At 42.8% G+C, this 16,265-nt stretch overlaps 1 protein-coding gene across 1 annotated transcript; it reads right to left on the reverse strand.

Moving 5' to 3' along the window:
• Positions 1 to 5,811: 5,811 nt before the first annotated feature.
• Positions 5,812 to 13,503, reverse strand: LOC120020924 (protein FAM78A-like). Its single transcript, XM_038964561.1, has 2 exons — positions 13,241 to 13,503; positions 5,812 to 6,331 (listed from the first exon to the last, which is right to left on the reverse strand). The coding sequence occupies exons 1-2, from the start codon at positions 13,501 to 13,503 to the stop codon at positions 5,812 to 5,814; spliced, it is 783 nt and encodes a 260-aa protein (XP_038820489.1).
• Positions 13,504 to 16,265: the final 2,762 nt, after the last annotated feature.

Raw genomic sequence — 16,265 nt, forward strand, 5'->3', positions numbered from 1 at the left:
AAGGCTCTGTCATGGTGGTAATGTCTTCAAGGAGGAGGACACTAATCCGGACGCTTATAAGAAATCCCGCTACGCCCTCAGACGAACCATCAAACAAGCCAAGCGTCAATACAGGTCTAAGATTGAATCCTACTACACCGGCTCTGATGCTATTACGGTCTATAAAGGGAAACCCATACACAAGATGCCTAGTGATGCAAGCCTACCAGACGAGCTAAATGCCTTTTTATGCTCGCTTTGAGGCAAGCAACACTGAAGCATGCATGAGTGCACCAGCTGTTCCGAACGACTGTGACCGATGGCGTAAGCGATGGCAGCCAACATTAAACAGGTCAACATTCACAAAGCCGCGGGCCCAGACGAGGTCCCGAGTTGGATGACCATTCAAAATGATTTTTTCCCCCAGTTGTCTTGAACACACTGAAGTCGGAAGTCGGAGAATTCCCAGTTCCCAGTTGTTTTGAACACGGCATCAGATGGTAACTTGGTGCTTCAGAGTTGCCAGCTCAGACCCCCCCCCCCTCCCACACTTTCCAGGGGTTTTATTTTTATTTAGCGTATAAACTTCTCTTGTGTTTGCTCCCCATTTAATGATAAATCCCCCATCATAGTAATATTTCCTGCATCATATCCCCCCACGATACCTTTGTCCCCCCCACCAAAACCCCCTAAAATGTTTTGGGTGATGATCTGTGAGGTGATAACATTTTATTTGCTTTGTGATTGGTCAAAAACTGAAAACAACTTGTCAAGTCATGTGCTCCGGTTCTTGTATACACTGTAACAAGTACATTGACAATTTGTAATATGCTGAAAAGTGGCTAAACTAAGTTCATATTTTTCAGGTAATGAGCGCAGCCATCTTTGACTTTGTTTATATGCGTCTACAACATTACAGTAGTCTCTTGTGCTCACCAGAGATGTGGTACATTGTAAACTAGTCTAGCTGTTAGGTCGCTAACTTATGTTTTGTTTTTTTATCAGCGCAACCTGTTATTTAGACTGGTTTATGGAATTAGTTTGGCTGTGGATGTGTTCCGTGTGATGCTTGGATGATGAATTTCGCGTTTATCTTTTACAATAAAAGTTCAAATTGAGGAATAAAGTTTAAGATCTTTATTTTCCATCAGTACAAAAAAAAAAATGTAGATGCTGTTTAGACATCAATGCTATTTAGATGCGTTTGTTGCGTCATATGTTCTGTTGCTACTGTTCCAATCACATATTTGAGATCGTTCGCTGCAGGGACCACTCAACAATGATCACAAATACATGATCGTATGCGTCAAAGGGTTAACAGGTATAACACTAGATTGGGGTGAATAGACAAATTAGTCAAATACATACAGTGGTAATTGCCCATTAAAGCTCTGGCATTCTGATCAAAGCCTGGAAATTCATCTTAGCAGGGCCAGAGCAGAGGGGAAGGACGAATGCCTCTGGTCTTCAATAGGGAGTTAAATTAATACTCTCAAACTCTAAACCAAGTCTGCCTTAGTGAAAAAATAACAAGAAAATTACTGTATTTACTGATGTTAATAGATGGTATATTACGTATTCCAAAGTTGACTAATGGATATTTGACTATTGATTATGGTTAAGAAATAGTTTATAAGCAGACTTTCAAATAAGTGTCACCAACTCTTTTCCTTCATAAAGTATGACATGGTATCAGAGTTGATCAAAGCTAGGGTGTTGTGGGTGTGTGTGAAGCATCTTGGCAAGGCGCTTCTGTAGATATAATCACCATGTCACAGTGTGCATATTCTCCCATCACAACACTTTAGGAGACAGATGCCAGGGAACAAATAACATTTGCACATTTTTTTTATTCATGAAAAATACCACTCTTTTAATTTTCAGTATTTTTTTTATCATTGTGCATTTTCACAGTTTTAAATATTTGCCAGTACTGTTCCATTTTCAAGTATTGAGTATCAGTGTCAATGACAAAGCAAAAAAAGAAAATACTGTATTTTTGTTTCAGTGCTGTGAAATATATTAGAGCATTTTTCAGAAGACAAACCAACAAACCCAAAGAAATTAGAAATACATAGCCTATTGTGTATAATCTGCTACAGTTAGCCATAGGGCTACTCGTCTGAAAACCTAGTCAGAGGTGAAGGGAGCGAATGGTAAGATGGACAGACAAATGGAATATCCAATCAACTCTTGTTTACATGGGGTAAGCCAATAGCAAAGGATAGGAAACAATGGTGGGTGATCCTGAGAGTGAGCTTGGGCCTGTTATTGGTTGAACTAAAGCGAAATCTTTTCTGCTGGTCTATGAAGAGTTGCTGGACTGTTTACAGGACTCTTTTACATAAAGATCCATAGAAAAGGTGGTAGCCCTCAACTAGGAGTTGTGGGTTTAGGAAAGGAAGGCTCTACCCAGTGGCACAACCCCAGAAGGAGAAACATGAAGTCCATGAATTCCACTCGTTCAATGATGGCATCGTAATCTCATAAGAACGTTTACGTAAATGTCAATTTTTAAAAACAGAACTCAGTTAGAGGCGTGTTTCCAGGAAGCACTTGTACATTATGAGATGGCCTCATCAGTAGCAACAACACGGTCAGAATCAGAGACACATTGAGGCAAGCGTCTCCTCTGTGACCTCCCTCTCGTGTGTGTGTTTTGCTGGGGACCACGTGCTCTGCCAATAAGCGCTGTTCACACTCGGTCCCAGTGTGATGTTGTGACGATCCGATAGGATGCAAGGAGAGACCGCCCCCGGGGGCCTCTGTCCCTGCTGTCTTATGACAACTGTGTGTGTGCCCCACCCCTTCTAACACTGACCTTTGCCCTCTAGCCCTAAGAGCCCATCATATATCACTCCAGCCACCCTTGGCACAGCCCAACACAGTGCATCTGAAGGGGGCTCAGTATTTCACAGCAGATATAATAATGGCAGCACTTCCCCCCCACCAGTCCCCTCCTCCCTCCTCCCTCAGCCCAGATGATTGAGTCCAGAGCAGCGGCTATCTCACATAGCTGACACGGGGCAACGAGGGCCATCTGATTAGGCTATTATGCGGGTCCAAAATGTAATTATAACAAGGGAGAGCTGCAGTATACGTACTGTATCATAGCTATCATACTGAAGATCTCATTTGGCGAGGCTATCAGTCTATCTGGTTTCCTAACCCTGTCTCTTTTTTAATTATGTTCAGCTGCTACACACTTGGCTGCTCTGTCTTTTCTCATCAGGCAAAGATGTCAAATTAAGGTTGATATTTGGTTGAGATGTCAACAGATTTGAGTAATTTTAAATAAACCAAACCACGAGGTAGGCTAAAATAACAAAGGAAACAATGATGACTCAACACATTTTTGGCCAGTTGTTGGTGGCATTTGATGGTAATATTACTCTACCAAGAAAGCTTTGCCTCCAAAAAATATCAAACCAAAATGGCATAACATCTATACTAAAACAATACCATCAGTGACAAAAGTGGAGATGCTGTTTTCTCAACCACTTCAAAATGACAGCTTGACCCCAGTGTTACAAAACACAAACATCGGTCCCTGTTCCTTTTTTTTTTAGCTCGTTGTTGTCGTTGATGATGTTATAAGGAGATAAAAAAGCCTGATGCCAAATTCTGCCCCACAGTCGTCCCTCTACCACACCCCCTCCCTCCCTCCTCCATGAGAGAGATTTCAGCCCGGGGTAAAGCCGCCCTTCCCACAGATAAATGAATGACTAGACATTGTCCCGTTTATGGAGGTATTTAGCTAGCCGGGGCTCTGTGCGTTATCCCTGCGAGAGGAGGGAAAAAACACCACATTTCTACAGCGGGCTACAACTGTCAGTGGCTACCCCTCAAGTGGGTCATCTATATGCCAGGCTGAGCCTCGCTTTTCTACTACTGCCTGCCCTTCCTCCACACAAGGAAGACAGAGGACAGGGTGAAGAGAGGAGGGATGGAGGAAATAGAGAGATGGATCGAGGGGAGCAGAGAGAGGAAAAAGTGGAGACAGGGTGAATGGGGACGAACATCAGAAGTGGAGAGAGAGAGGGTGAGGGGAGCGGGGGGGGACAAGGAGAGAGAATAGAGAGGGAGGGCAGTGGGCTACATCCAGTTAACCTCTGCAGAGCCACCCCACACACAGGGACCGTAAAGCCAAGATTATTTATCTCCAATAGCATTGCATGGAGGACTGCTGTCTTATTGCCCCGGGATTTGAAACACAGTAATTTCCCCTGGCTACTGCTTGCTGTGATTGCTTATTAATACCAATATTGATTAGGTGCTAGCATGCCCCTCTCTTCTGACAGCTGTAGAGAGGAGAGAAGAAAGGCAGAGGGATGGATGGATGGGGCGAGGGAGGTGTGTGTGACAAACACTTTACAGTGGCAGGGGCCCTGAGATGGAGGGAGTGGTGATAAATCAAATAAAAGATAACATGATGAAAGACAGTATTCTCTCTGTAAAGGGAGGTTGTTGACAACCCTTGCTGTCTATCTGAATGTCAGCTGAATGTCACTCTCAATGGGTTTGAATGTTGTCAGAAAACCTTTTACACTGCCAAACATAACATGTGCGTTTGCATTGATGAGATGAGCAAACTGGCATTGTGAAAGGGTTTGTTTGAATGATTTGTCTGTATGTTCTGTGGGAGTAAAGAGTTCTAGCAGTATTAGGACCCAATTTGGTTCCCTGTAACCCCATAAATAATGCTAATTTAACCATTCTCCTATTTGTTTAAAATGCTATTTGTCCTGCTACAGTGGTAAATATTTCTACAAAAATTACAATTGCTGAATGTCATTACACTTTTTGGTGTTTTGTAACAGATGCCTCTTTCCATATATCAAATGGGTGCACATGTTTGGGATGCTGGAATTATTTTGGTGTGGACGAACATGTGCAGGTAGCCTACTTTTTGAAGAGATTTGTTTGACAATCAGATGAAACCATCGTGACTGGTTGTGTACATACCACATTAAAAGGTCATATATTTAAACTGTTAAAGGACATGTGCTTACTATTAGGCCCATAAAAACATGTCACGGTATAATTTGCACTCTGTTGCCACTATTCCGTTCCTAAACCCACACACAACAGCACCAACAATCTGGATGGAAGAAGAGACAAGACATGTGAAGGAATATTGCATTGCACATGATTAAAGGCTAAAAGTTAAAAGCGATGTAAACTTAAGGCAGCATGGATTGAATGTCTCGCATGTTTAAAAAAGTATTAAAACTACATGTCTCCCCGATGTGGTTCGTATTCACTATCCCTCATGTAGAGCACAGAATAGTGCTTATTCACAAAAAGTGAACTCTCTCCAAGACCATAAATAAAAACACAACTTTGTGCATGTACCATGTACATAAACACGAACATAAATACTATGTTATTTTTTCAACCCACACACACTCCCCAACCCTCCCAAATTACAATCCCCAAAATGCAACAAAAAATGCAAAGTTTCTGTGGGTATTTTTTTGCAATGACTTCATCTAGCACAGTGAAACCCGACCCAGATTGAAGGTAGAATGGTTGCAGTTTGTTCATTCCTGTTTTTAAAGTCCGCTCCAGCTCCCACTTATAGGCAACGGGTGTCCTCTTTCTCCAAACTGCTCTTGTCCTTGTTTCACTTTCTCTCCCTCTCTCGCTCAATTCTTACAAAAAGCGAGAGAAGAGATAGGAAACGTAGAGGCAAATAGAGGCAAGGAGCTTGAGGGAAGGTTAAAAGGAGAAGAAAGGAAAAGGAAATTAGATAAAAAGAGAAGAAAGGAAAAGTGAGGTGTAGGTAGAGGAGTGGGAGAAGAGAAAGAGCGTTTAACCTCCAGAGGTCAGTCAGTATTTGGGCGGGATGACCACGACGGCTTCCCCGGTCTTTGGCCGCCACATGAGCACCTGAGCGTCGTTGGCATTGGGCTTGACCATGGCGTTGGGGGGGATGGGTTCGTTCTTGCCCAGGATGTGGGGCTGCTCCTGGGCCACGGGCTCACGCAGCGTGGCCCTCTGGCCCAGAGGCTTGTCCGGGTCCACCTCCATGTGGAGCTGCATCCTCCAGCGGATGGTCTGCAGCACCAGGGTCTCGGCCTGGTTGATGGCCACCAGCCAGGTGGTGAAGCTCTGGTCGCGGCGGATGCTGCTGAGCTGCGGCATGTTGCTGTCGCTCACAGGAACTCCCCACGTAACGCTGGGGTAGAAGTTGTCGTTCATGCTGACCGTAAACTTGGTGTTCTTCTTGGTAGGGCCCACAATGGTGCACGTTTCCGTGGTGTTGCCATACCAAGGATAGTTGACGCCATCCGAGTCGCTGATGGCCTGGATCTTGCCATCCCGCAGGTCAGGGAGTTCCCAGCTCGACCTGGAAGTGGAAAAGGTTAAGGTTAAAAAACAGAGTGAGGTTTAAAGTTCACGACAAAATCAAAGATAGTGCCAATCACTCACATTCATATGGGATTGAAGTATCCTTGTGTGTATATATAGCTAAATCTACACAACAGATGGTGTGAACTGTCAACGGAACTCGATTTAGAGCACTTTTTTGATGTGAATTTTGGAAAAACTATTCCTTTAAACCTGGAAGTGGAAACAAGAAGGGGAGACTTGTTTTACACGTGGGAATCTCTCTGCATTTGGTTGCTGCTTTCCTGACAAAACTTATTTGAGAGATGTGTCAATCGTAATAGGCTCTTACCCACTGTTAAATAATGGCTGGAGGATAAAAGTGGAGGAGACTATCTCCCTGAGAGGCTCAAACAGCCTGGCTGAGTGGGTTTGTTATTGAGAAGCAGGGCAGCACAATCACAGCACATCCCAGGTTCCCATTGTTAACAGCCTCCCCGCCTGTCTAACCCACTCCTGTGTAGTAAGTCACTGTAGATGCATGTCAATGATCTCAAATGGCTTCCTTTTCTCATTTCTCACTGACCAATGATCTGTCAACACAGGATAGGTGAAAGCAATATGTCCTAAGCCTATCGGGATTGCTTTGCCTCGTCCACCCTTAATTCAGATCTGAGTGAATTAAGTGAAGGTGAATTTTGTAGTATTGAGACGTAGCGGGTGACATTGTGGGACAGAGGCACCTGATAAACAATCCTGTCCGCCCCCTCGGCAGGAAGAAAATTACCTTTCTCCCAGAAGTGGAGGATCAGCAGAACTGCTGTAGATAATAGTGTGATTAGTCAAATGACAGGTCTGCATGGACATTGGTTCAGTTTCTGTATAAGCACTTTGTGACAACTGCTGATGTAAAAAGGGCTTTATAAATCAATTTGATTTATTGATTTATTCAAAGAGGTTCTAGATTGTGATCTTTAGGCAAGCCCCCGTGTGTGTGTGCGTGTGCGTGTGCGTGTGTGTGTGTGTGTGTGTGTGTGTGTGTGTGTGCGTGCGTGCGTGCGTGCGTGCGTGCGTGCGTGCGTGCGTGCGTGCGTGCGTGCGTGTCTGTTATCCATGTCCGTTATCCATGTCCATTCTTGTCGCTACAAATCACTATCCTCTCTATCGATCTGGCTCTAAAACAACTTGAGCAATCTTTACATCTATAAATATATCTCTGACAGGAGCCAAATTGTAACATCAATTTCACTGTGAAGGGCCAACAACTACAGACAATGGCCAACAAAGCACTCCCCGTATTTTTATCTGGATAACACATGGTTTCATGAGAACAGAACATGCCCCAGAGCAAGAACATTTGGCCTTTTCTTTCTCCCTCTATTGGAGGCCTAACGATACTACAGGATCTACCTACTCTTTATAGATGGTATTTTATTATAGTACTATACTATTTTCAGTACTGTATTCAAAACCATGGGAGGTGCTCTATTGAAATAGATACTAGGAAGAACCCAACAGACGTGTATTTGTGCCATCTGAGGTGATAGCTGCTCTGAGAGAGAGAAGGATCTGTTAATACCAGATTCATCTCTCTCTCGCTCTCTCTCGCTCACTACCCTCTCTATTCTCTTTTCATATTATGTTTTGTTTGCAGAGCCGAGGGACGTCTCTCTAATCTTCACACAGCATCATTTTTTTTGTTTTTGTTTTATTTTGTTTTTTCCATTCAGTGGCTCTTTAGGCCCAGTGTGAGAGATTAACACACAGACACACACACACAAACACACACACAAACAAACAAACACACATCTCAGAGCAGCTATCACCTCATATGGCACAAATACTGCACACATCCTCTATTCTGGGCAGATCAATGGCCAAACTAAATGTGCCTCTCCTATTTCATCTAAGCAACACATTTCAGCTGGTTTGGGGTTCAAAAGAAGAATGCCCCAGTAGTCTGATTTGTAAGAGGGCACAACAAAACCTATTCCCCCTCAGGAGACTGAAAATATTTGGCATGGGTGCTCAGATCCTCAAAAGGTTCTACAGCTGCACAATAAAGAGCATCCTGACTGGTTGCATCACTGCATGGTATGGTAACTGCTCGGCCTCCAACCGCAAGGCACTACAGAGGGTAGTGCGAACGGCCCAGTACATCACTGGGGCCAAGCTTCCTGCCATCCAGGACCTCTACACCAGGCGGTGTCAGAGGAAGGCCCTGAAAATTATCAAAGACTCCAGCCACCCTAGTCCTAGACTGTTCTCTCTGCTACCACATGGCAAGCGGTACCGGAGCGCCAAGTCTAGGTCCAAGAGGCTTCTAAACAGCTTATACCCCCAGCCATAAGACTTAAGACATAACATCTAATCAAATGGCTACACAGACTATTTGCATTGCCCCCCCCCCCCCCCCCCCCCCTTTACACCACTGCTACATCTATGCATAGTCAATTTAATAACTCTACCTACATAACCACCTAAAATTTGTTCACCATCTACAGTTGAAGTCGGAAGTTTACATACACCTTAGCCAAATACATTTAAACTCAGTTTTTCACAATTCCGGACATCACCACTTTATTTTAAAGAATGTGAAATGTCAGAATAATAGTAGAGAGAATTATTTATTTCAGCTTTTATTTCTTTCATCACATTCCCAGTGGGTCAGAAGTTTACATACACTCAATTAGTATTTCGTAGCATTGCCTTTAAATTGTTTAACTTGGGTCAAACGTTTCAGGTAGCCTTCCACAATAAGTTGGGTGAATTTTGGCCCATTCCTCCTGACAGAGCTGGTGTAACTGAGTCAGGTTTGTCGGCCTCCTTGCTTGCACATGCTTTTTCAGTTCTGCCCACAAATGTTCTATAGGATTGAGGTCAGGGCTTTGTTATGGCCACTCCAATACCTAGACTTTGTTGTCCTTAAGCCATTTTGCCACAACTTTGGAAGTATGCTTGGGGTCATTGTCCATTTGGAAGACCCATTTGTGTCCAAGCTTTAACTTTCTGAATGATGTCTTGAGATGTTGCTTCCATATATCCACCAAATTTTCCTACCTCATGATGCCATCTATTTTGTGAAGTCCCTCCTGCAGCAAAGCACCCCACAACATGATGCTGCCACCCCCGTGCTTCACGGTTGGGATGATGTTCTTCGGCTTGCAAGCCTTCCCCTTTTTCCTCCAAACATAACGATCCCTCCTGCAGCAAAGCACCCCACAACATGATGCTGCCACCCCCGTGCTTCACGGTTGGGATGATGTTCTTCGGCTTGCAAGCCTCCCCCTTTTTCCTCCAAACATAACGATGGTCATTATGGCCAAACAGTTCTATTTTTGTTTCATCAGACCAGAGGACATTTCTCCAAAAAGTATGATCTTTGTCTCCATGTGCAGTTGCAAACCGTAGTCTGGCTTTTTTATTGCGGTTTTGGAGCAGTGGCTTCTTCCTTGCTGAGCGGCCTTTCAGGTTATGTCGATATAGGACTCGTTTTACTGTGGATATAGATACTTTTGTACCTGTTTCCTCCAACATCTTCACAAGGTCCTTTTTTCGCACCACAGTACATTCATCTCGAGGAGACAGAACGCGTCTCCTTCCTGAGCGCTATGATGGCTGTGTGGTCCCATGGTGTTTGTACTTGAGTACTATTGTTTGTACAGATGAACGTGGTACCTTCAGGCATTTGGAAATTGCTCCCAAGGATGAACCAGACTTGTTTTTCTGAGGTCTTGGCTGATTTCTTTTGATTTTCCCATGATGTCAAGCAAAGATGCACTGAGTTTGAAGGTAGGCCTTGAAATACATCCACAGGTACACCTCCAATTGACTCAAATTATGTCAATTAGCCTATCAGAAGCTTCTAAAGCCATGACATAATTTTCTGGAATTGTCCAAGCTGTTTAAAGGCACAGTCAACTTAGTGTATGTACACTTTTGACCCACTGGAATTGTGATACAGTGAATTATAAGTGAAATATTCTGTCTGTAAACAATTGTTGGAAAAATTACTTGTGTCATGCACAAAGTAGATGTCCTAAACGACTTGCCAAAACTATAGTTTGTTAACAAGAAATGTGTGAAGTGGTTGAAAAAAGAGTTTTAATGACTCCAACCTAAGTGTATGTAAACTTCCGACTTCAACTGTACATACTACCTCAACTAACCGGTGCCCCTGCACATTGACTCTGTATCAGTACCCCCCTGTATATAGTCTCGCTATTGTTATTTTACTGCTGCTCTTTAATTACTTGTTACTTTTATCTTTTATTCTTATCCGTTTTTTTTTTAAACTGCATTGTTGGTTAGGGGCTCGTAAGTAACCATTTCACTGTAAGGTCTACACCTGTTGTATTCAGCGCATGTGACTACATTTGATTTGATTTTGATTTGACATAGCCAGACTAGGGCAAGGGGAGGAGGTCATGTTGGGGATTGTAGTATTGGGACAGTGTGTGTAATCTTTGACATGCAGACCCGAAACATCCCATGCTGCAACGGTTGAAGATTAACCCTCTGCATTCTGGATATACAGTGCCTTCAGAAAGAATTCACTCCCGATGGTGCAGTGGTCTAAGGCACTGCAACTCCGTGCCAGAGGCGTCACTACAGTCCCTGATTCGAATCCAGGCTGCATCACATCCGGCCGTGATTGGGAGTCCCATAGGGCGGCACACAATTGACCCAGCGTCGTCCGGATTTGGCCGGGTTAGGCCGTCATTGTAAATAAGAATTTGTTCTTAACTGGCTTGCCTGGTTAAATAAATAAAATAAAAAATCACACACCTTCACTTTTTCCACATTCTTTTGTGTTACAGCCTAAATATAAAATTGATTAAACTGAGATGTTGTGTGTAACTGGCCTACACACAATACCCCATAATGTCATAGTGGAATTATGTTTTTAGAAATGTTTACAAATTAATAACAAATGAACATCTGAAATGTATTGAGTCATTAAGTATTCAACTCCTTTGGTATGGCAAGCCTAAATAAGTTCAGCAGTAAAAATTTGCATAACAAGTCACATAATAAGTTGCATGGCCTCACTCTGTGTGCAATAATAGTGTTTAGCATGATTTTTGAATGACTACCTCATCTCTATTACCCACTCATACAATTGTCTGTAAGGTCCCTCAGTTGAGCAGTGAATTTCAAACATTGATTCAACAGCTGTAATCGCTGCCAAAGGTATGTACTGACTCAGGGGTGTGAATACTTATGTAAATGAGATATTTCTGTATTTAATTTTCCAAACATTTGCAAAAATGTCCAAAAACATATTTTCACTTTGTCATTATGGGGTATTGTGTGTAGATGGGTGAGGAATAAAAATAATAATCAATTTTGAATTCAGGCTGTAACACAACAAAATGTGAAATAAGTCAATAGGTATGAATACTTTCTGAAGGCACTGTACGTCAACTTATGGTCCCCTGCCACAGGATGTGGGACGAACTGAATTTGTATAAGTCACAGACATCTGTCAATAGACAGGGGGAAGTCAATTTGAGCTAACTGCCTGAGCTCACTTTAACTAATTTCGTAATATTTGGAAAATAATGTGATTTCTCATACCATACAGTTTCTGTTGACTCCAGTAGCCTACCTAACAATGAAACCCAGCTTGAATGGATCAATTTAACAGAGTGTTTATGAAAGCCTTGGCTTTAGAGAAAATTGTGGACTCAGTCCTTGCCCACCACCGCTCTATAGAATCCAACAGTGCTAAAGCGTACTGCATCTTCAGGGACACTTTCACCTCTCTATGCACCAGAGACAGTGAATTGATACACTATATATGCAAACGGACGATTTTGGGTTTGGCGGATGCCAGGAGAATGCTACCTACCCGAATGCATAGTGCCAACAGTAAAGTTTGATGGAGGAGGAATAATGGTCTGGGGCTGTTGATTCGGACTAGGCCCCTTAGTTCCAGTGAAGGGAAATCTTAACGCTACAGAATACAATGACATTCTAGACGATTCTTTCCAACTTTGTGGCAACAGTTTGTGGAAGGCTATTTCCTGTTTCAGCATGATAATGCCCCTGTGCACAAAGCGAGGTCCATACAGAAATGGTTTGCTGAGATCGGTGTGGAAGAACTTGACTGGCCTGCACAGAGCCCTGACCTCAACCTCATCAAACACCTTTGGGATGAATTGGGACACTGACTGCGAGCCAGGCCTAATTGCCCAACATCAGTGCTCGACTTCACAAATGCTCTTGTGGCTAAATGGAAGCAAGCAATGTTCCAACATCAACTCAATATTAAAAAGTTGTACTTAATGTTTTGTACACTCGTGTATGCATTACATATCTATCCAAAAGGCTAAAGTTACCTATTACTATTTGAGGCTTTCAATGATATAGGGGCATAAGGTTTATCCCCATGGACATGGGATATAAAAGTGGATTTTTGTAAAGTCTTGATGGTTTGGTTTTTTCAATCTAATAATTGATTTGATTTCGCAAAAGGATGGATTTGCAATATGAATAAAAATGTGTCTTGGCTTTTCTGCCTTTCCTAATTTCCACTATATATTTCTCGAACTTTTCTCGGGAAGTCATCATGACGCAAGTGTGTTCCAGCATCGAGGTACAGTAGACCGTTGACGTTCTGAAGTTAGCCCAATCTCCAAAAATATCTTGGAGGTGTCAAAGCCCCAGCGCCATTGAGAGGTGAATATGAAAAATGAAGTAGATTACGGATGGCAGGTATGGTCTGGAATTTTAATTCAGGGTTATTTATATTTGGTCTTAGTCTACTCAAATGTGATTGCATCTGCACCTGATCAGACTGTAGCCCTAAGTAACCTAGTCCATCACCTGCACCGTTGGTGAGCTTGAAGTAGGCCTACACCTACATTTCACATGGTTGTTTACGTTCCCTTGTAATGTGGGTTGAGTTTAGGTTGATACTCACATCCCTTTGGTTCCATATTTGTTGTAGAACTCCATGTGGTTGCATGCTTGAATCCAGCCAACAGTCCACGTCTCTTTACCGGCCACCGGCGGCACTAATACTCGAGCAGAGGCTCGGAAGTGCGGTGTTCGATAGCGCAGAACCACGTTGGATGACTCGTCGATGCTGGTTGGATTGGAGTCGATGGAGGAGTTCACCTCGAGAACGATGATACTTTCACGGAAACACTTGGGCTTACACCTGATACTCTGGATACAGCCCATTGCATTAAATAGCAACACAATCCACAAACAACGTCCTGAGATCTGGAGGAGAAGACGCATGGAAACAGCAACTAATTCACAATTGCATCCATATTTTCAATAGTTAAAAAATACAAAAAAACGAAAAAGGGTGGCACTGGCAAATGGCCACTCCACTGTTCTCCGTTGAGAATGACTAGACTATCACTTTGCTGACATGTTCATAAAAGCCATGCATTTTGCAACCAGTTCTGTATTCCAACACTATGAGGGAAAATGTAGTGTTTTACTCAATAATGGTACAGTTGTGAATACATTCACAGCAGTATGCTTTCTGCTTTTCGTTAGCGATCCGCTCACATCACCAAAAAAGGGCCGATGCAACTTTCTTTTCCGCGTCTTGAAGCTTCCTCCATCAATAGAAGTGCCTATTCAGATGTCTGTGCTGTGTGATCTGTTTCACCCCCACAAGAAGCTTGAGGTCGCCCGCGATCACTGGCAACTTGCGACCATCGGAGATGTACACCAGAAAAGATTCACATTTAGGCCTACTTTGTGATCTAATAAAGCAGACGAAATAGCTAATTGTGACGCATAATTTACAAAAACTGCTAACGTAACATTTCGACGTCATATTGGCGGAGCTCAGCGCCTCTCATCTGTGAGCCTATTCATTTCCACTTTCATTATCCTCCTGAGTGTGCGTAAAATCAACTTTCCCTCGGATACGCATTCTGTTTTCCATAAGCCACCAGTTCGGTCACTGGTGAAAGGTTTTTATTCCCCAAAAAATGTGTTTTTGTGTGGATAAGAGGGCTGCAGCCAGCAACGGCTTGCATTGAGCAACGTCTTAATTATGTAACAATAAACGATTAACACTTAATGCCACAGTAATAAGCCCCCTTTCACTGACCCCAGTGTTACGACAATTATAACAATGTCACATCAAAAATACATTATGACTAAATGAGGTGCACATCTCATGAGGTGCATGTACATAAATAACCCATCTAGAATAAGTTGCTGACGGTCTTCACTGCAACAGACACACAGCCCGCGTGCAATCCTACAATAACTCTATGCACAGGGATTATATGAGGGATAAGAATAAATATTGCTGTCCGTACCCGAAGTCGACGAACATTTTAGACATGGTATGCAAAAGGCAATAGGGCAAGTGAAACGGTTAGCTTAAAATTAAACAATTGGACGTAGGTATCATTGCAAAAGGCCTGTTGTAGCATAAACCCAATATATTCTATTAAAAAAATAGAGGTTCACCACACTTTTGGACAATGCAAGGCAAGACCGTCTTTTTGACTTGTCCCAAGACAGTTTATTGGACTGCCCTATATGCGTGCGCACGTGGTTTGAGTGGTAATTCCGTTATCTTCCCAGTTGGTTCCTTTCTCTTTTATTGTTACGATCAATTGCAAGGTCCAGTAGTGGTAACATTTCAATGTACAGTTATTTCATCGTCGGTTATTATAATGAACACCGCGCAACATTCAAAGGCAACCAGGTCAACTTTCCCCTCTCCGTTTGGATCTCTATCTTCTTGTAGATCAACTAATAAAAAACTATTTTAATTCTAATCATGGAATGTCCGATAACCCAACCAGGCTCCCTCCTCGATCCCTGTCCTTTGGGTATAATTTAGTCCCAATTCCAGAACAGACTGTCATTTCTCTGCGCTTGTCCCATCGCGGCCACAGCAGGTTCACCCTCCCGCATTGGTCTATTTCAGCGGCTTGAGCTGCAGCTCCTTTAAGTAGCCTACCTTTGAGACGACACTTCCCCTCACCATTGCAAGCATTCTGGGAAATGTAGTGATGGGCTTTTTTGCTATATTTATTAAATGACACATAATTCAGGCTATAATAGGCCTACTTCCATCAGTCAAAGTGAAGTGAATAGCCCTAATTTAATTGAATATTTTTGAGCAATGTAATAGGCTATAGTCTATAACTCACATCAATTTGGATGCATGACCAATTATAAAATATAAATTGGTGAATATTCAATAACAAAATAAATCATTTAAATGTAGGCCTACTTTGAATGCTCCTGAGAAAACCCCTTTTATTATCTATAGGATAAAGTAAGTTTTCATAATTGAATGTTTGTTGTTTTTCTTTTCTTCTATTTTGGTTCGTGCCGAGAGCGTCTCTGTCGCTGTCCATTTAAGCACCTTGGAGAACTCCCATCTGGAAGAGCGCGTCGGTAGATGAGCGCGGAGGAAGTGGGACTGTGCGTCGGCTACGTCATGTCCACGGAAAACGACTGACTATCGAAAGAGCTCTCCTCTTTTGTAAATACTGAATGACTCGCCGAGCTGACTATGGATGCTTGTTCCTTGATTGACTTTAATAGTATCGGGGCTACAGTGTATCTGTCTAACTAAGAATTCCTTGACGCGTTCTCCAAATTCCATTCGTGAACGATAGCCCATTCTTATACATTGGCCTGGTAAGACGATAACAAAAATGTGTCTTTGTCGTTGAGCATAACAGACAAAGTAAAACCAGTGTATTTAGTTTCTGCCGTTCAGGATCAAAACAAAACATTATGCCATTCCATGTTAGTTGCTGATGGTCGTATATTTTAGTTTATGACATGTTAAATGCTGATGATGTTTCACTGTAGATTGTATCTCGTTTGATTGGCCCAGGCAGATGCCAGTCAAGCCTCTTTGTGCCTGCATGGATCCGGTTGTAGGCTTAACACAGCAGCATGGGCAGCGCGCATTTCAACAGGCCTAAATATATCTGGTAGGGACGCAG

The sequence above is a fragment of the Salvelinus namaycush genome, chromosome 26, assembly GCF_016432855.1.
Source record: "Salvelinus namaycush isolate Seneca chromosome 26, SaNama_1.0, whole genome shotgun sequence".
Taxonomy (NCBI): domain Eukaryota; kingdom Metazoa; phylum Chordata; class Actinopteri; order Salmoniformes; family Salmonidae; genus Salvelinus; species Salvelinus namaycush.